General features: G+C 42.2%; 1 protein-coding gene across 1 annotated transcript; it reads right to left on the bottom strand.

Annotated features, from left to right (window-relative positions):
* Positions 1-1,399: 1,399 nt before the first annotated feature.
* On the bottom strand, positions 1,400-17,129 carry LOC128497663 (KRAB-A domain-containing protein 2-like). The gene is made up of 3 exons (XM_053467827.1): positions 15,640-17,129; positions 1,936-2,084; positions 1,400-1,816 (listed from the first exon to the last, which is right to left on the bottom strand). The coding sequence occupies exons 1-3, from the start codon at positions 17,063-17,065 to the stop codon at positions 1,400-1,402; spliced, it is 1,992 nt and encodes a 663-aa protein (XP_053323802.1). The 5' UTR covers positions 17,066-17,129.
* Positions 17,130-22,515: the final 5,386 nt, after the last annotated feature.

Genomic DNA, 22,515 nt, shown 5'->3' with positions numbered 1-22,515 from the left:
CAAACCACTTCCTCTTTCTTTGCAGCTAACGACAATCACAGGAACCAGGGAACAAACAGACCAAATAAATAAAAAAAGTCTGATCCGAAAACAAAGGAAAACTTTAATCCGAAAGTTCGGGAAACGAGTGGGGCCTTCCAAGAACAAGGAAACATCAACTCCCAGCACATGAGAACAGAAACCAGAGTCGATTATGTTGAAAGATAAAAGAAGTATTGAAAGGCATCTCAAGAAATTAATATGTGCAAGCAAGAAACTAACACAAATAATACTGACATGGGTACAATCTCATAATGATAAATATAAAATATAACACTGGAAAACAATACAGAAAGCAATAATAATAACTACACAGCAACACAGAAACCCCCAAGCCCAGGGAATGGAAGGAACATATTCCTGTCATTATTAAAATTAAGATTATAAATACACTAAAGCAAGGGTAATCTTTAATTTTACAACATGACAGGAGGCTTCATATTTTGATGTTTTAACGCTAATGAATAAAAGCAAAAGACGCATGGTCACCCGGACAAAAATAAACCTTACAAAACATCTCTTCTCTAGACCAATCAGCCGCATGTATAAAGTCCGAAAGAGACGCACCAGCTAACCAGCAGCTAAAAAAGCCCGAGAAGCTGCAGCACCACTAACCGAATGAGCGCCGAACAAATCCTCCACCCCAGCCAGCGATAAGATCCATCTGACCCATCTGGCAAGAGTCTTAGTAGACACCAGCTTGTAGGACTTAACATAAGACTATGTCCTATCCACATAGCTGTGTAAAGTGGAAGCCACACACAGTTTAGGAGAGTCTCGGAAAAAAGGATAAGAGATAAAAGGTAACTTCCTCAGGAGTAAAAGCAAAACCTTCAACATCAAAAGCCCTAACATCGGCAACTCTCCTAAAAGACACCAAACATAAAAGTAAGGTCAACTTAGCTGAAAACCGTTGGAGAGACAAAGCATCATCGTCCGGCCAGTTCCTAATAAACAAAAGGGCCTCGTCGACATTTGGGGCCTGGCGGTCTCGCTAGCTTAATGCCCCTCAGAAGCCTACACACCAAAGGGTGTTGCCCGACCGGCACACCCTGAACCGGAACATGGGCAGCTGAAATTGCAGCGCGCATAACGTTGAGCGTGTGGTGAGACTTACCTTGTGAAAACCGAAAATAAGATTAACTATGGCTATATTAACTATAGGAGCCGAAAAGGGATCGATGTTCCGTTAAAAACACCAGCCACTCCAGGCAACTCCAGGCGGCGACATAGCACTGGCAGGTACCTGGGGCCCATGAACCCCAAAGGAGGTTTTGAGCATCCTGCGACGTCCCAGGATCCCCCTGAAATCGCCCAAGCCACCAAGTTGAGGCGTTCTTCCACCAGCAGTGGAAATGATTTATATATTGTACCGCTGAGACAATTGTCCAAGCGCAGCTATAGAGCTATAGAGACCGACAGCTAAGCGTCTTTCAAATCTAGTCTTGTAAACCAGCCGCCCCTTCGGAGACAATCTCGCAACAGATGGATTCCCTTTTTGAAGTGTCTGTACACCACGAATGCATTGAGCTGTCAAATTGATGACCGGTCTGAACCCCCAAGACTTCTTTTGAACCAGAAAGATGTTGCTGAAGAAGCCATCGTCCCGCGGAGCCCGCTGGATTGCGCCCTTGTCGAAAAGACTTTGAATATCCGCGTCTATAAGCTTCTGGTGATCTGTAGATACTACCATCGGATGGGGTCTCCTCCTCTGTATCGGTTCTGTAGTAAAATCTATCATATAACCCTGGACATCTGGGGTATGATTCGCCCAAGCCTGAGGGAAAAAGCAAGCCTTCCGGCGGTAAAATAAGGGCAATGATAAGGATAAGAAGGACCTACCTGTATTATAGCGTGACCTTCCCCATACACGGGCTTCTCTCCCTCTAAACGCACCTCGGTGGCCTTGAAACCCGGGTCCACGGCTCGAGACTCCTGGAAAGAAGTTCTGGGGCTGTGTTTATCTGGGGCCTGAGAGCCAAAATTGGCTGGTGACATGACCCCTCTGTCATCCAGCCCCCCTTGGTGGCGGGTTGGCAAAACACCTTAAAGAGGGAGAGTCGTGCTTTGTTGAGCATCGTATAGAGGTTGACATGCCTCTGAAGCTCTTTCAGGAACGGCTCTCCGAATAAGGCCCTGTCGGCCAGGGATCCAAGATCTTTGGACGCTAGATCCGCAAGCTTCAGATCCATCCTGAGCAGGGCCGCCTTGCACCTCTCTGTAGATAGTGCCATTGGCCTATTCTCGCACGGCAGCCGGGTCTAGTTGTGAACCTTGAGTTAGGGCCTCGTCCTCCAACATCAATATACGGGTCAAAAGCTGGAGTAGACAGCACCTTATCCGGCACCACTGGTCTAGGGCACTCTGCTCTTAGCCGACCCCTCACCTCGCTGTCTAAGGTCTTATGCCACCAGCAATGAACATATTGTGTGAGGTGCTCTGGCAGATTTCACCCAGTACTAGAATTAAGTTATACTACTAGAAGTCACTAGAAGTTAATTATATGTACATATGTCTCTGCCTGGATTCAAACCTATGCTACACACCATAGAAAGTACTGCATAAGTGTAAAAGATTCTAATACATTTTCTAACCTCAATTAAGAAATGGACCATATATAATTATTGGTATAGGCAATAGTCAAAGATATGTAATCATTGTTCATAAATAAATGATTATTAAGATATATTAATAGGTTTCAATAATAAGCTTCAAGGTTTCCTTGACCTTAAATATAGAATGAAGGATTTGCTGAACAGGCATTCTATAGATAGGATAGTAGCTTGCTAATGCATGGTATAGTTGTAACTCTAAAAGGGCATTATAATATACGTACAGCGACCACCTAAAATAGGGTTTCGACGTGTAAAGATCTTAGTGAGCATGTTTACCCAATTAGGTGAAGACCAATAGACTGACATCATTATTCAAACCTATATAAGTTAAGCCTTAGAGAAGCATGGCAGGAGAGGTAGAGGGGAGATGTACTTGCCATCCACGGACTCTTCACATCCCAACACTCCCTCCCTCCATCCTCAGGAATGCATAGGACAGATGTCATGAACTAAATTCCTCTCGAAGGTTTTTTAAGACTTGTTTCGTATTATTTTTGTTATCTTCTTTTTATATTCTTCTTCTATTTTTGTTCGTATTAAATGTTTTACCTTTGTTTGCATCTAAGTGACTCTGCCTATTTTTGACGCACATACATTTATATGTGATCCAATTATTTGAAGTTTGTATTGGCCCTATATATTTTATTACAATAAGTACCTAACATATGCCATGTGATCAGAACCATAACAGCATGAAAAATGGAGTAGTGGCACTAGAGCACAAACAACAAACCCAGCTGAAAGCTTAGAAAGTGTGGAAAAAATACCTGCAAACAGAATTTAACCTTAATAAAGTGATCAGGAAAAAACACTTAGAAGACTACAGGAAATGCAAGGTAAGACTGCCAACTCTAACTAGCAAAATGAAAGTAAAAAACGGAAACAAGGAAAAAATGAACCCAACATAAATAAAAACGTAGCAGCAGGCCAAATCCCAGGGGGGAAAAGGCAGATAAGCCTGACCCCTGAAACACAACACAGACACATGAAAAGCCCCAAAGCAGGTGAAAAAAGATAACCTGGCAAATCAGTAAAACTCAAGCATAATACCAGTAAAAAAAGGAAAATTATGCATAATTAACACCATAAAAGAAAAATAAGGCCACAGAAGCCAAAACTCTGACCTGTAGCCAGTGGCGACTCTAGAAACAATATATAGGGGGGGCACACAAGATACCACAGTCAAACTGGGGGGGCATTCAAAATTTCCAAAAGTAATGTGCTATGGAATTATACTTTTGTTATTGGGCTAAAATAATACTTGATCATTCAACATGGGAAGCCTGAAGCCACAATTGAGTGCGACTAATCCTTGAAATAAATAAATATTATAACACAATAAATAACTTTTTCACTAAATGATTTCAGGGCCTTGAACGTTTTGTCCCCTGAAGTCACTACAAGTTCAGGAGGGCATTTTATCTCTGGATAAATATAAATTAAATAATTCCTACTGTAAGTTAAGTGCCAGGAAACAGATGACCAAACACACACACCAACACAGGCTCTGTCCCACCGACACCCAGACACACACACCAGGACAGGTTCTGCCACACCGACAACCAAACACACACACCAGGACAGGCTCTGCCACACAGACACCCACACACATCAGGACAGGCTCTGCTACACCCACATCCAAACACACACACAACAGGACAGGCTCTGCCACACTGACACCCAAACACACACCCTAGGACAGGCTCTGCCACACTGACAACTGAACACACCTATACACACACACCCGAGGACAGGCTCTGCTACACTGATAACCAAAAACACACAAACAGCAGGACACAATCTACGTCACAGACGTCTACTTCAGGATGGATTTTTCACACTGCATTGTCGTTTATATCCCCCTTAGTGTTTTTGCCCCTTGTGTATTGATGCCCCTGCTGCCCATATATATTAATATTAGCCCCAGTTGCCGATAGCATGTAGAGATCAACACATTAACACACAATCCAAGCTTTGCATGTATAGATCAACTGAAATTCACTTGTGATCTCAGCACTGAAGGTATATATCAAATAAACAGAATCAGACATACAAATCCTGTATTTGCAGGTATACAATAGTATATTAAACGTAGCATTGCAGGTATAGATCAAATAAATACATGTTAACAGCATTGCAGGTATTAATCAACTGAATAAGACATACAAATACTGTATTTGCAGGTATACATAAATAATGTATGGAAATATATAGATATGGATTTACAGAATAATATAAAAACCCAGCTTTGCAGGTATAGATCAATTGGAATTCACATAAAAACACGTCATTAAAAGGTATATTTAAAACCCCCTAAATTACAGGCATAGATCACAGATTGCACACTCCAAAGCCAGCCCTGGCGTCCACACTTCCCACACAGCAATCAAACTCCTATCATACCCAGGCAACCAGTAAATGCTGGTACCTAGGCATGATGGGACTGTGCTTGCTGTTAGCAATCACACTCCTATCATGCCAGGTCAGCCAGTACATGCTTTTACAGGGTGGCTGTAAGTGATGTGTAGACCCCATACTGCTGGCAGCATCAATACACAAGGGGGCAGCTAGCTAGGTTTCAGCATGTACTGGCTGACTTGGCATGATAGGAGTGTGATTGCTAACAGCAATCAAAGTCTCATCATGCCAAGGTCCCAGCACTTACACATCCAACCAGTAAATGCTGGAACCTAGGCATGATGGGACTGTGATTGCTGTTAGCAATCACACTCCTATCATGCCAAGTCAGCCAGTCAATGCTGGTACAGGGTGGCTGTAAGGGATGTGCAGACCCCATACTGCTGGCAGCATCAATACACAAGGGGGACAGCTAGCTAGGTTTCAGCATGTACTGGGTGACTTGGCATGATAGGAGTGTGATTGCTAACAGCAATCACAGTCCCATCATGCCTAGGTTCCAGCACTTACACATCCATGCTATCACACACACACTCATTCATTCATATACTCATTCATTCACAGATTAATTCCCTCAATCACGCATACTCATTCAAACACCCTCCCCACCCCCTTACCTTCACTGCAGCTCCTCGATGCCGCTCACAGACTTCAGCAGAGGGTGCGGCCTCCCTCTGCGTTCTCTGGTACTGCACACAGGAAGCAGGACTGGAGCAGAGTCATGTGATGTCACGTGAACTCTGCTAGGTTCCTCTTCCTCTATGCAGTACAGAAGACCCTCCCACAGGTAAGTAGCAGGGCTCGAGGTGCGGCCCGCGTAAGATCGGTTGCCCTGGCTGCCGATCTTACGCGGGCCGCACCCTCTCTCTCCCCTCCGCATTAAAAAATAAATAAATAAAAAAATACGGGATTTAAAGTCGCATTGCGGCTTTATTCCAAATTCGGCAGGGGAGCAACAGGGGGGGCAAGGATTAACCTGGGGGGGGGCAAGGATTAACCTAGGGGGGGCAATTGCCCCCCCTTGCCCCCCTGTAGCGACGCCACTGCCTGTAGCTGTCAGGAGCAGCAAAGAAAGAGGAAGTGGTTTGGGATGCAGGAACATATATAGACTGTGAGGGTTTTCTTATTGGTTCTGTTAACTCTTTGTTTGCTGCTGTTGGGGGTCAGTAAAGAGAGAAGCAAAATATGAAGCCTCCTGTCATGTAGTAAAATTTTGTTTATGCAGTATGCATAAAAAGAGTTTGTGAGAAATGTGTCAGAAAGTATACCTTCTCTGTTAGCAAGACAGGTTGATTCCTATTTTTACAACGTAGATTTCTGCAACTAAAAACCTTCTGGCATCTGCCAATAATACAAAGACAAAGCAGATGAGATAACAAAAGGCAAATATGTTCTTGTTGCAAATGAAAATGTGTTTTGTGGAGACAATAGCTTTAAACACCACTGGAAGACGTTGTTCTTTAAACTTGGAACTTTGCCAGGGTTTTTCAGACAAAAGAAATATCATTACAAGGGGTTTGTTGAATACATTATGATGCTTTGCAATACACATGATGTAGATGAGTACGACATTCAGCACTGAATACTTTTGTAACACCTTCCGAGCACTTTCTAAATTACACCAATTTATGTAATTGTATGGAGTTTATTATATTAGATCTTAAATTGTTTAAAGGATATAATTTTGAGAAAACACTGTGCATTGACATTGAACTTGCGTTCTTATAAGATATACATTTTTTTTTACTTACAAATTAAACCCCATTGTTGGTTTACAAATGTAAAAAGATTAACCTATAAATAACTGATTTGCTAATGTGCAAATGCTGTGGGGCTAATAGGCTTTGACTTTTTTTCAACAATGCCTCACTCTTCTAAAAAGTTTTAGCAGCCAATTCATTTTAGAAGACTGAGATATGAAAGACTAGTGCATAGTTTAACATTTTACACACATTATTATTATTATACTTTATTTATAAAGCGCCAACAGATTCCGCAGCACTGTGCAAAGAAGAAAATGTCACAGATAACGACAGGTACAATACAGCAATTGACATACAGATACAAGAGGAATGAAGGGCCCTGTTCCCACAGTAATTAACAATCTAGGTGGATAAGGGGTGAGAAACAAGAGGTGAGGACTGCGTGGTAGTGAATGACATTAATGTTGGAGCGAGATAAGGGTTGTAAGTGGGCGAGAGAGAAGTTTTGATGTTTATATCAGTGGTAGGCTTCACTGTAGAGAAAAGTTTTTCGGGAGCATTTGAAGGAGGGTAGAGTTGGTGAGAGTCAGACAGCATGGGGAAGTTCCAGAGGGTTGGTGCTGCGTGAGAGAAGTCCTGTAGGCGGGCATGGGAGGAGGTGATGAGTGAAGATGCAAAGAGCAGGTCATTGTTGGATCTTAGAGGCTGGGCTGGAATATATTTGCCGATGAGGGAGGATAGGTAAAGGGTAGTGGCGTTAGTAAGAGCTTTGTAGAATAGAGTGAGTATTTTGAATTTAATTCTGCTATGGATGGGGAGCCAGTGAAGGGACTCGCAGAGAGGTGCGGCAGATGCAGACCGTCGGGTGAGATAGATTAGTCTGGCAGAGGCATTGAGGACAGACTGGAGGGGGGGATAGTCGAGAGAGAGGGAGGCCGGTAAGTAGGTTGTTGCAGTAATCTAGACGGGCGATTACAAGGGAGTGGATTAGTTGTTTTATGGTGCTGGCAGTCAGGAATGGACAAATTTTGGAAAAGTTGCATAGTTGGCTGTGGCAGGATTTAGAGAGTGATTTGATGTGAGGGATAAAAGATAGGTTTGAGTCTAGGTTCACTCCGAGGCAGTAGACTTGTGGTGAAGGAGAGATAGTGGTACCGTTGACAGTAATAGAAAGGTCAGAGAGGGGAATAGAGTTAGAGGGAGGGATTAGAAAGAGCTCAGTCTTAGACATATTTATCTTGAGGTGGTGAGAGGCCATCCAGGCAGCTGCTGATCTGAGGACAGATGCAGAGAGATTGGGGGTGGAGGGATAGATTTGTGTGTTGTCTGCATAGAGGTGGTATTTGAAGCCAAAGCTGTCGATAAGTTTTACAAGTGAGGAAGTGTAGCTGGAGAATAGTAGAGGACCCAGGGCAGAACACTGAGGTACTCCAACAGACAGAGGCATTGAAGAAGAGGAGTCGCCAGCAAGAGAGCAGTGTCACGGAGACCAGGAGAGCAGAGAGTCTGTAGGAGGAGGGGGTGGCCGACTGTGTCGAACGCAGCAGAGAGGTCAAGTAAGACTAGGATAGAATAGTGGTCGTTTGTGACCTTGGTAAGAGCAGTTTCAGGCGTGTGCTGTGGGCGAAAACCAGATTGCAGGGGGTTTGAGGACAGAAAGTGGGCTAGATGGTCATGGATTAGTTTTTCTAAGAGTTTAGATGTCATTGGAAGTAGTGACATGGGGCTGTAGTTAGCAGGGGAATTTGGATCAAGGCAGGGCTTCTTGAGGATGGGAGTGACCTGTGCATGTTTGAATGGGGATGGGAATATACCAGTAGAGAGTGAGGAGTTGAAGATGTGAGTGAGGGCAGGAGTAAGGCTAGAGGATGGAATTAGATATGACGGGATGGGGTGAGAGGGCATGTAGTGAGGTGTGAGGAAGATAGTAGAGTGTGAATTTGTCCACTGTGGTTGGGGGGGGGAAGCAGAGAGAGACAGAGGGATTGATCGTAGAAGGAGGAGGAACGTGGAGACCATGTACCGGAATGTTGTTGCGGATGGATTGTGTTTTTTTAAAAAAATAGTTTTCAAGATCTTGGGCACTAAAGGCAGATGAAGGAGGTGGTGTGGGGCGAAGAGAGAGTGTGAGGAGAAAAGTCGTTTGGGGTTGAAGGGAAGACAAATATGTTTGTTTAGCTAGCTGAAGGGCAGATGTGTAAGCGTGGAGGATGAACTTCTAGTGGTTGTAGTCAGCTTCAGAGCAAGATTTCCTCCAGACACGCTCAGCAGTGCTGGAGCATTTTTGTAAATAGCAGGTCTGCCTCAAGTGCCAGGAGCGAGAGGTGAACCCTGATATAGAGCAGAGATTAGAAAATGCCAGGTCAATGCAGTGTCCATCACTGTGAGTAGGGGATAGAGAAGATTGTAGGAGACCAAAGGAGGATCTGAGAAAAAGAAGTTTAGAGGCAGCAGGGGAGGGTCCGTTATCGATGGGGATATTGACATCACCGAGGATTATGGTTGGAATGTTTGGAGAGAGATATTGGGACAGCCAGGCAGCAAAATTGGCCTAGGAGTGTGGCTAAAGTGGAGTCCACCATATGTGAGGTCAGCAATGGAAGCGGTGTCAGAAGAGGAAAGCCAGGTTTTAGTAATGGCTAGGAGGTTGAAAGAGTTTGCGAGAAATAGGTCATGCATGGCTGTGAGTTTGTTACACACCGAGCGAGCATTCCAGAGGGCACAGGAAAAGAATGGGGATGAGAGCTGTGGTTTAATGGTAGTGAGATACTTGGTAGTGCGGGACCTGTGGTGTTTTTTGAACAAGAAAGGGTGGGGATTGTTAGGGGACCGGGGTTCAGTTTGATGTCACCGGCAGCAAGCAGTAGTAGGAGTGAGAGAATGTGGGAGTATATCTTAAAGGAGCAGGTGGTTTTGGTGGCGGCAGAAGGAGGAACAATTCAGATATATTCACATTTACCTATTTATAAAACCCACGTGTCTTGCTCTTTCTTTCTTTGTACTAATTTTGAGAATAAAATGTGTTCAAATGCATCTATTATTTGGCAGATATGTTTAAAATGCAATTTCTTCCGTGGAAAAATGTTTCCTATTTTTTATTTACTCTATTTGCTTACCTCTGTACCAAGCAACGTTTAATTATAACATGTTCATGTTACAGTGAAGTTTGAAGAGTTATTGATGAGTAGAACATTCAGCGTCAATAAATGTTTATTTAAGACATAAAAAAAGAGGAAAAATAAACAACCAAAAAAACAAAAGGCATTAAAAAAGTACAGTTATAAGAAGAAAATCACACTATCATATTATGACAGGTCACTTTTTTACTGGACAGTTTTCCTCAGATGTCTGTTCAAACTTACCATGTGCAACCATTGTAAAACTCTTACTTGCTTCGCACCAATTATAAGCTCTGCTCTGTCATTTTCTCCCTTGGCAGCAATCCTTAATACATTCATTGCTTCGTGACTTGGAAAAATGCCAGAGCAAAGACTGATGGACCATGAATGATGATTGGATCATAGCATGACAGCGCTTGCTCAGAAGAATACAAAGCTAGACAACTACTGCACTCAAAATTCGTCTTTTTTAGCATTTTTAAGGGAGAAATTCAAAGACACCAGAACAGCATATGAGGAGCACAGTGTTCAATGTTTATCAACAAACCAAAGAAAATAATCTGTCAGAAAGGTTTAATACTAATTATACATATAAATATAAACAAATTAGTTTTATCCACACACATATAAAAAAAAACAGATTAATATAGGATGACAACAAAGACAATGTTAATGCACTAATCCTTTCAGTAAAAGATCAGTTTTTGTTTGTTGTCTGTTTATAATGCAACAGAATAAAATACACACTTCAAAATATGTTTAGAGTATACCAATTTAATTAAAAATTCAAATAGCCATTGGTTTTGTTGTTGTATGAAAATTGTAATGATATTTTACATAACACCGTCACATGAATGTGCTGACAGCAAAAATCACACAAAAATTCTCAATGGAAATCAAATTTATCAACCCATGGAGGTCTGGATATGGAGTCACACTCAAAATCAAAATGGAAAACCACGCTACAGGCTGATCCAACTTGGATCTGCTGTCCTTAAAACAAGTCACAATGAGGCTCAGTAGTGTGTGTGGCCTCCACGTGCCTGTATGACCTCCCTACAACGCCTGGGCATGCTCCTGATGAGGTTGCGGATGGTCTCCTGAGGGATGTCCTCCCAGACCTGGACTAAAGCATCCGCCAACTCCTGGACAGTCTGTGGTACAACATGGCGTTGGTGGATGGAGCGAAACATGATGTCCCAGATGTGCTCAATCGGATTCAGGTCTGGGGAACGGGCGGGCCAGTCCATAGTATCAATGCCTTCCCCTTGCAGGAACTGCTGACACACTCCAGCCACATGAGGTCTAGCATTGTCTTGCATTAGGAGGAACCCAGGGCCAACCGCACCACCATATGGTCTCACAAGGGGTCTGAGGATCTCATCTCGGTACCTAATGGCAGTCAGGCTACCTCTGGCAAGCACATGGAGGGCTGTGCGGCCCCCCCAAAGAAATGCCACCCCACACCATTACTGACCCACCACCAAACCGGTCATGCTGGAGGATGTTGCAGGCAGCAGAATGTTCTCCACGGCGTCTCCAGACTCTGTCACGTCTGTCACATGTGCTCAGTGTGAACCTGCTTAGGTTTAGAGCACAGGGCGCCAGTGGCGAATATGTCAATCCTGGTGTTCTCTGGCAAATGCCAAACGTCCTGCATGGTGTTGGGCTGTAAGCACAACGCCCACCTGTGGACGTCGGGCCCTCATACCACCCTCATGGAGTCTGTTTCTGACCGTTTGAGTGGACACATGCACATTTGTGGCCTGCTGGAGGTCATTTTGCAGGGCTCTGGCAGTGCTCCACCTGCTCCTCCTTGCACAAAGGCGGAGGTAGCGGTCCTGCTGCTGGGTTGTTGTCCTCCTCCACGTCTCCTGATGTACTGGCCTGTCTCCTGGTAGTGCCTCCATGCTCTGGACACTACGCTGACAGACACAGCAAACCTTCTTGCCACAGCTCGCATTGATGTGCCATCCTGGATGAGCTACACTACCTGAGCCACTTGGTGGGTTGTAGACTCCGTCTCATGCTACCACTAGAGTAAAAGCACTGCCAGCATTCAAAAGTGACCAAAACATCAGCCAGGAAGCATAGGAACTGAGAAGTGGTCTGTGTTCACCACTTGCAGAACCACTCCTTTATTGGGGGTGTCTTGCTAATTGCCTAAAATTTCCACCTTTTGTCTGTTCCATTTGCACAACAGCATGTGAAATTGATTGTCCATCAGTGTTGCTTCCTGAGTGGACAGTGCGATTTCACAGATGTGTGATTGACTTCGAGTTACATTGTGTTGTTTAAGTGTTCCCTTTATTACTTTGAGCAGTGTATATAAAAATACAAAAAATAAAAAATGGTTGTTTTAAAATATATAAAAAAGATAAGAAAAAAATAAAAAAACCTTATATCCCATTGCCCTAACACATCATCTACCCAGTATAACCCTCCTGCCCCCGTTTCACAACCCCCAAACCCGTTAAGCTATAAGCATAAAAATTCTACGAATAATGTACACCTTATAGTATGTTCCCTATAAGTGCTGGAAAAGTATGGGAAATCTATATAAATGAGGTATTTCTGAAATCAGGACACCTGAATTGGTAAATTTGGAGATTGGGGAGTTTCCATCAGTTTACCAAATTTTGTGAGGACTCAGAGGGAAAATTTATTAAAAAAAAAATAGGTCTTTTTTCAAATTTTCGCTAGTTTTTTTCTAAATTTCTTATTCTAAATTTTCAGCTAATCATCTAATTATGCTATCAAAAGAAAGCTCTATCTCTCCTTGAAAAAAATAATATATAGTTCACATGGGTAAATTATTCACAGGAAAAGAGAACAATCGCTGAACCGACCTAGCGCAAAAATGGCAAAATTGCTCCGGGACTTGAGGTACCAAAAATCCCAGGGATTGAAGGGGTTAAGTGACTTTGTATGTGCCAGTTGGACTGGTCGGAGTATTTCAGAAACTGCTCATCTACTGGGACTTTCACACACAAAAGTGACACAAAATGTGGCATGGTTGTTGGTGCCAGACCGTCTGATCTATTATTTTTTCAGAAACTGCTAATCTATTGGGCTTTCACTGGGGATTGGTCCAAAACAGTGAAAAAATCCAGTGAGCTGTGTGGACGAAAATGCCTTGTTAATGTCAGAGGCCAGAGGAGAATGGGTAGACTGGTTCTAGATGACAGAAATGCAACAGTAACTCAAATAACTTGTTACAACCAAGGTATGCAGAATACCATCTCTGAACGCACAACATGTCGAACCTTGAAGCAGATGGGCTATAGCAGCAGAAGATCACACCGGGTGCCACTCCTGTCAGCTAAAAACAGGAAACTGAGGCTACAATATGCACAAGCCCACCAAAATTGGACAATGGAAGACTGGAAGAACGTTGCCTGGTCTGATGAGTCTCGATTCCAGCTGCGACATTCAGATGGTAGGGTCCGAATTTGGCGTAAACAACATGAAAGCATGGATCAATCCTGCCTTGTATCAACGGTTCAGGCTGCTGGTGGTGTAATGGTGTGGGGGACATTTTTTTGGCACATTTTGGGCCCTTAGTACCAATTGAGCATCAGTTAAATGCAACAGTCTACCTGAGTATTGTTGTTGACCATGTCCATTCCTTTATGACCACAGTGTACCCATCTTTTGATGGAACAGTTCGCTGTACTCCAATGGCCTCCACAGGCACCAGATCTTAATCCAATAGAGTACCCTTGGGATGGAGTGGAACGGGTGATTCACATCATGGATGTGCAGCTGACAAATCTGCAACAACTGCAAGATGCCATGTCCATATGGACCAAAATCTCTGAGGAATGTTTCCAGCACCTTGTAGGAAGTATGTTACGAAGTTCTGAAGGAAAAAGGGGGTCCAACCCGGTACTAGCAAGGTGTACCTAATAAAGTGGCCAGTGAGTATATATTTAGTGTATCTGCCTGTAGAGGTCACCCATCTCTATATCTATCTATCTATCTATCTATCTATCTATCTATCTATCTATCTATATATATCTATAAATATATATAGATATATATATATATATATCTATATATATATATCTATCTATATATATATATATATATATATATATATATATATATAGATATATATAGATATATATAGATATATAGATGTTACTGTGAAAGACCGAAATTGGTGAATGTCGACTTTCACCGGTGAATGTCAACACATACCAAATACGTTGGTGAAAGATCGAATATTTCATTTCATGATATTATATTCGGACCCTCACCGGTGAATGTCGACAATCACAGATATGCTCTGGTGGAGGTCGAAAAGAGTACATTCGGACCCTCACCGGTGTATGTCGGAGACAAATAGGCGACTGGCTGTCTCCCGCTGCTGTCAGTCCGTATGCCAAATCCTTTGTTCTGCTGTCAGTCCGTATGCAACTCCCGCCAAATCCTTTGCTCTGCTGTCAGTCCGTATGCCAAATCCTTTGTTCTGCTGTCAGTCCGTATGCAACTCCCGCCAAATCCTTTGTTCTGCTGTCAGTCCGTATGCCAAATCCTTTGTTCTGCTGTCAGTCCGTATGCAACGTTTGATGGTGCGAGTAACGTTTTCTACATTTTTTACGACACCCTTATTTATAATCAATGGATACCGCAGTGAATCGTGATCTTTTTATTGAAAAGTTAAATGCATTAATTGCGGAAAAACGAGAAGACAATTGTTTTTATTTTTCTCAAGAAAAGTACTCTAAAATACTTTCTGAAGTGGTTTCTGCTAAAACTAAGTGCAATACACCTTTGGATTACAGACGATTAAAACGTTTTGATGTTTTAAAAATTAATGATGAAGAGAAGTTAATTGTACCATTAAAACAAGGAGACACGAATATCCAGTATTATGTTACCAATGAGGAATTGTTCAGTATACTATATGAAACTCACACCAGAATAGGCCACGGAGGAAGAACACGTATGCTGAAAGAATTGCAAGTTAAATACAAAAATATTACGTATGAAGTTGTCATGTTGTATTTAAATTTATGCAAACAGTGTCAAATGAAACACAGTGCACCTAAGAAAGGTATTGTTGTGAAACCAATGGTCAGTTCTGAGTTAAACTCAAGATGTCAAGTTGATCTGATAGATCTACAGTCAAACAGCGATGGCGAATTCAGTAATCAAGTCACAACATTCACATAGTCGCTTGGTGTATGTCCAAAATAATTGCTAAATACCCTTATTTCTTACTTACACCGGCCAATGTCGACATTCACCAAGTACTAATGGTGAATGTCGGAGATTTCTATTTTCTTCTCCGTATTTCAGCGGCGATAAAATATCACAAGGGTGATAATAAAAGGATTCAATTATGTGATTAGAAACTTATTTATTGCAACAACTGAAACTATTATGACATTTTGAATTACACAGAAGTCCCTTGCTTTTGCAACTACATTAACTTATTTATTGCAACAACTGAAACTATTATGACATCTTGAATTACACAGAAGTCCCTTGCTTTTGCAACTACATTAACTTATTTATTGCAACAACTGAAACTATTATGACATCTTGAATTACACAGAAGTCCCTTGCTTTTGCAACTGCATTTATTTGTGGAACACTTCCTTTTGCAATGACAGCGTGTATAGCCTTGCCCGCCGCTTCTCGAATTAGCTGCAGCTGCTTCTCTCAGCGAAATTTCTTGAGCCGAAATCTCATTTATGGAAAGTAACTTTTCTTTACAAATTACGAACTGGTTACGTGTGTAAAGCTGCTTGAGGGTACCATTTTTATTTGCCAGTTTATAGAAGTCGGAGTCTTCTATCCCAACAACAACCGCTAACACATTTCGGCTATCTGTACGACCACGGTCGACATCAGGCACTTGTATTCGTACACTATCGCCAATTTGAGCAGGAGGAAATTGTTTTTGTGAGGTGCGTAACATTTTGTTTGCTTGCAGTACAAGATTCTCTTTCGCGGCCGCTCTTTTTATTGAAATTAACTCGTGTTTTCCAGTTAGAGCTTGATGTGGAAACGTAGTAGAATGCAGGTCCTCTTCAATATTTTTCCTTGAAATATGGTTTTCCGAAAGACCACCGCACAAATTTTTTTCAGAAGTATCAACAGTTTCTTCATGCTGTTTTTCGGTTTCACAAGTATTGGCAATTTCTTTGAGTTGTTCTTCGGTTTCAATATTTGCGATTAGTTCGCTAGGCAAAAAAGACGATGCTATGCCTCTTTTAGCCTTAACGCCAAACATGGCTTCATAAGGACTTTGGCGTATTCCTTCGTGGTATGTAGTGTTCTTGGCAAATTGTACAAAGGGTAAACCATCTGACCATTTATTTGTATCGTTATCGTTCATCCATGCGGATAGCATATTCTGTATATCTTGATTGGCCCTTTCAACTGAGCCTTGTGTTTGACTGTGACGAGGCTTTCCATGGACTATCTTAACATCTTTCCACATAGCGCATAGTTCGGATATGACTTGATTACTGAATTCTCTACCATTATCTGATTGCAATATTGCTGGAGCACCAAATGTTAAAAATATTGAAAGAACGTGATGCGCTACTTCTTCAGCTCTCTTAGTTTTCAAAGGTCGTAGCTGGACAAACTTAGTTAAATGATCTTGGTAAACCATTATGAATTTATATTCGCCATCGCTGTTTGACTGTAGATCTATCAGATCAACTTGACATCTTGAGTTTAACTCAGAACTGACCATTGGTTTCACAACAATACCTTTCTTAGGTGCACTGTGTTTCATTTGACACTGTTTGCATAAATTTAAATACAACATGACAACTTCATACGTAATATTTTTGTATTTAACTTGCAATTCTTTCAGCATACGTGTTCTTCCTCCGTGGCCTATTCTGGTGTGAGTTTCATATAGTATACTGAACAATTCCTCATTGGTAACATAATACTGGATATTCGTGTCTCCTTGTTTTAATGGTACAATTAACTTCTCTTCATCATTAATTTTTAAAACATCAAAACGTTTTAATCGTCTGTAATCCAAAGGTGTATTGCACTTAGTTTTAGCAGAAACCACTTCAGAAAGTATTTTAGAGTACTTTTCTTGAGAAAAATAAAAACAATTGTCTTCTCGTTTTTCCGCAATTAATGCATTTAACTTTTCAATAAAAAGATCACGATTCACTGCGGTATCCATTGATTATAAATAAGGGTGTCGTAAAAAATGTAGAAAACGTTACTCGCACCATCAAACGTTGCATACGGACTGACAGCAGAACAAAGGATTTGGCATACGGACTGACAGCAGAACAAAGGATTTGGCGGGAGTTGCATACGGACTGACAGCAGAACAAAGGATTTGGCATACGGACTGACAGCAGAGCAAAGGATTTGGCGGGAGTTGCATACGGACTGACAGCAGAACAAAGGATTTGGCATACGGACTGACAGCAGCGGGAGACAGCCAGTCGCCTATTTGTCTCCGACATACACCGGTGAGGGTCCGAATGTACTCTTTTCGACCTCCACCAGAGCATATCTGTGATTGTCGACATTCACCGGTGAGGGTCCGAATATAATATCATGAAATGAAATATTCGATCTTTCACCAACGTATTTGGTATGTGTTGACATTCACCGGTGAAAGTCGACATTCACCAATTTCGGTCTTTCACAGTAACATAGATATATATAGATATATAGATGTATCTATGTATCTATATATCTATATATATATAAATATATATATATTTAGATTAATTATTGCAGACAAAATATATGGTGGAAAAAGGGCTTTGAACAGTGCTGCAAACACTAAAGGTACACCCCCCTGTACCACAAATAACATACAGTGAAAAATAAAGTGCTGCACAAGAAGATATATATCGAACTTATAAATTAAGAACTATATCCACCAAAAGCAACACAAAGTGTATCCCACAAAAAAATAATTATAAAATACTTATATTTGTCTTAATTGTATAGGCAAGACATCCATCCGTTTTGTAACAGGAACATATTAGCATGTGAAGAATAAAGAACAAACAAAAATCATAGCGCTTTCCGTCTTTAAACAGGTGTATACCAAAAGCTCCCCCTCAGGCAGGCCCGGACTGGGACAAAAAATAGGCCCGGGCATTTCAGACTGAGCAGCCCATTTTTATGAAAAAACATATATGTACATACACATACATAATACTTGGTCATTCAACATGGGAAGCCTGAAGCCACAATTTAGTGCGGCTAATCCTTGAAATAAATATTATAGAGTAAATAACACAATACCTTATCTTTTCCACTAAATGATTTCAGGGCCTTGAATGTTTTGTCCCCTGAAGTCACTACAAATTCATGAGGGCGTTTTATCTCTGGATAAGTAAAAATGAAATAGTTCCTACTGTAAATTAAGGAAACAGATAACCAAACACACACCAGGACAGGCTTTTCCACAATGACACCCAGAAAAAATGGTTCAGCACTCAACTCCCAGGAAGCTAGCAGGAAAAAAAAAAGACAGCATACACCCTCTTGAAGTATACGAACACAGAAAAGAATCCCAGCACTCCAATCAGCTTCCAATCCTTAGGTTACTTTATTCAGAGAAAGCAAAACAAAAAAGCAACGTTTCGGCCAAACAGGGCCTTTTGAGCTTGACAAAGGCCCTGTTTGGAAGTATTCGAAGCTGATTGGAGCGCTGGGGTTCTTTTCTGTGTTTGTACACACACCAGGACAGGCTCTGCCACACCAACACCCAAACACACACCCCAGGACAGGCTCTGCCACACCAACACTCAAACACACACCCCAGGACAGGCTCTGCCACACTGACACCCGGACACACACACCAGGACAGGCTCTGCCACACCGACACCCAGACACACATCAGGACATGCTCTGCCACACCAACACCCAAACACATACACCAGGACAGGCTCTGCCACACCGACACCCAAACACACATACCTGGACAAGCTCTGTCACACCAACACCGGCTCTGTCACACCAACACCCATAAACAAACACACACCAGGACAGACTCTGCTACACTGACACCCAAACACACACACATCAGGACAGGCTCTGCCACACTGACACCCGCATCCGGAGGGTTTCCAAGGACGGTTTCAGTGATGCTCACTGCTCCCAAAACAGCCTGACTGTGGCATCTTTACCACCAAAAGAGCTTGCCTGTGGGATCTTTGCCACCAAAAGAGCCTGCCTGTGGCATCTTTGCCACCAAAACAGCATGCCTGTGGCATCTTTGCCCCCCTTACACATCCATGATATCACACACACATATTCATTCACTCGTTCACAAATATTTATTCACTAATTCACAGATAATCATTCACTCATTCAGATATTCATTCATACATTGATACTCATTCCCTTATTCAGATACTCATTTACATATACTCATTCACAAACATTCATTCACTCACTCCTTCACAGATACTCATTAATTCACTCACTCACTCAATCTCACATACTCCTTCATACAGCCTCCCTCACCCCCTTACCTGAACTGATGATGTACGCGCTGCACGCAGACTTCCGCGGACAACCTGTTCTACTGCACAGGGGAAGCAGACGCGCAGCAGGGTCATGCGACGTACGTGATGTACGTGACTTACGTAACGTGACTCCGTTGGATTCCTGCGCCCCCCCTGGCGGTAGAAGAGACGCTGCTCGCGCGTGTCTGCCAGGTAAGTAACCGGACTGACTGGGCCTATACGGCCGTCCTTAACGCACGGCAAAACGGGCACCTGCTCCTTAAGCCCGCAGCAACTTAAGGCTTAAGGGGCAGGTGCCCTTTTTGCCCTGCGTTAAGGACGGCCGCATAGGCCCAGTCAGTCCGGTCCTGACTGGGCCTATTTTAAGGTAGGGGCCTGGAGCTGCAGCTCCATCAGCCCCTACGTCAAGCGCAATGACGTTGACATGGAGACGCTTTTCGCCCAATCAGGCTTCCTCAGTAACTGGTCTTTCCAGACTTGTATATGGCTTATTTTCCCATTACTTATACTGCATAAAAATCAAATTAGTATTTTCTACTTACAGTCCTCTGCTGTTATTGATATGTTATATTAATAATCTAATACATGCAAATAAGTTGTACATTTGGCAATGATCGTACATTTCTAAAACTTCCTTAATTGGGCTCTTGCAACTTCTAAAAAAGCACATTTTTATTTATCATATATTATATCGTATATTGCAAACAAAAAGCACAATTGCCATTTGTATCTAAGAATAACAGGAAAATATAACGAATTATACACATTGCAGTTAGCCAGTTGGGTTTTACGCAACTGCCAACAACAGGGCTAGTTAAAACCATGTAAAGCTATTTAAGGCCACATTGTATGTGTATGTGGTTTAAATAATCCGACTATCTATACTTTATTCAGAATGTTGTCATGACTACTTACCAAATTGTTCATGAAATATATATTTAAACATACAAACCATTAACGTAACTGCTTTAACAGTTGTACGGTTGGAAAAATCTTGAAATTCCTGCTCAAAATAAGAAAGTCTCATCTTACTTGTTGTTTAAAATAGTTGTATTTAGAACTATTGATTGTTTTGCTATATCCATAGAATGTTGGGTCCTCTGCCACAAGTAGTTGTGGCATTGTAGCTGAGGAGTGTGTAGCACCTAATCGTTATAAGCCAACTATCCTTCCTTTTACTGCAATTCCTAGCATCAATATTGATGTTACAGGATTCACCCCATTACAATGTGTGCAGATTTTTTTGGGAGGTGATATCTTGGAAGACATTGTCTCACAAACTAATCTTTATGCCCAGCAGTACCGTGATGCTAGCCCTAATTCTTTTTTGGGCAAAGCAACCATGGACCCCCACTGACGTGCCAGAATTTCATAAATTCTGGGCACTCACAATGTTAATGGGCATTGAAAGAAAGCCATCCATCCGCTCCTATTGAAGCACCAGACCCATCTGTAGTACCCCCATTTATGCCCAGTCTATGGCTAGGCAAAGGGATGAAATGATCATTCATTTCATACATTTTAACGACAACATCCTGTGCCCCCCCCTAGGGAGCCCCCCAGTTTGACAGGCTGTACAAAAATCCACCCCCTGATTACCCACCTCTCTGCCAGGTTTCCTGAGGTTTATACACCTGAAAGGAATATCTGTATGGATGAATCCCTGATGAAGAATAAAAGAAGGTTGAGATTCAAGCAGTATATTCCTTCCAAACGTTCCAGATGTGAAGTAAAGTTGCATAAGGATATTTTAAGTATGACACTGTATACACTCAAGCCTTCTGGGTATATGAGGGAAAGGATAGCCACGTTGACCGCCCTGGGAACCAGTGCAAATATTGTTTGGGACCTAACATTCCCCCTTATGAACAAAGGTTACCACTTGTATGTAGACAACTTCTATACAAGTGTCCCTTTCTTCAAGCTGCTGTACTGTTTTGACACAGTAGCTTGCAGTACTATAAGAACCACGTGGGTGTCCCACAACATGTGGCATGACCCCGGCTATGAAAGGGACAGACCTCAGCTCCACATCAAGGGGAGCTCTTGGCATTGAAGTTCAGGGACAGAATGGAAGTGTGCATGCTGAGCACCATCCACGGTGAGAGAACTGTGGAGGTTTCTGTCCATGGCAGAGCTGAGGTTGTAAGACAGCCAGTGTGCTTCAGGGCCTATAAGAGAACATGGATGGGGTTGATCTGTCAGATCAGCTCCTACAGCCCTATCTCATAATCAAGAATATAAAGGCTTGGTACAAGAAAGTTGCAATTTATCTAATGCAAATTGCAACCTACAATGTTTTTTGTTGCACAAAAAAGCAGACCCCAGGATGAAACTGTCTTTTTGAAATTTCAGCTCCAAGTCATTACAGAGATCTTGTACCAGGATGCACCCTAGTCCCCTAGCACGGATGGGGGCAAGCAGGATTGGGGTTTCCCATTTTATTTTTAACCCCCTCTACAGAAATGAAGCAGAACCCCCAAAAGAGATGAAGAGTGTGCTACAGCAGGGACCAAAGAACAGACACTACATTCTACTGTACAGATTGCCCCAGAAAACCTGCATTCTGTGTAGATAACTGCTTCAAGCTGTACCACATAGTTGTCCATTTCTATTTTTTTTCCTGCTCTATTTTTTTTTAAAAAAAAATATTTATTTACATTTACTGCTTTTTAGATTTTTTTCACTGCACTATTTTCATGAGCCATGTGACAGTGACATATACCAGGAGCTGTAAATTCACACCTGAAGATACTTGCTGTCAAGTATGGAGTGGAGTGTGTACCTCAAGCATTTTACAAAAATGCTAACCAGCTGGGTCATAAAACCTCTCTGCAAACTCCTGTCAGATATTTTACTAGGTCATATTTTGTTGTTATGGTATCTTGAACATTAATAACACTGGGGTGACCACGTCTCCCCATGCGATTAGAAACGTAAAAGGTACCAAACACTCCCTACCAAATAGGTAGGTGACCTATGCTTACTTCTCAGACTCTGTTTAATACCCGCCTGCAAGGTTTCAAATCATTCTGGAGGTCACACTGTCAGCACACAGAGCATGGAAATGTAACCATTTTCTCAATTTATAAATCTGAAGATGTTAGATGCTGTGTTGCCTGTGTGACCCCAG

The sequence above is a fragment of the Spea bombifrons genome, chromosome 5 (assembly GCF_027358695.1).
Source record: "Spea bombifrons isolate aSpeBom1 chromosome 5, aSpeBom1.2.pri, whole genome shotgun sequence".
Classification (NCBI taxonomy): Eukaryota; Metazoa; Chordata; class Amphibia; order Anura; family Pelobatidae; genus Spea; species Spea bombifrons.
The sequence above is the reverse complement of the archived record's forward strand: the minus strand, read 5'-3'. Positions and strand labels throughout refer to the sequence as shown.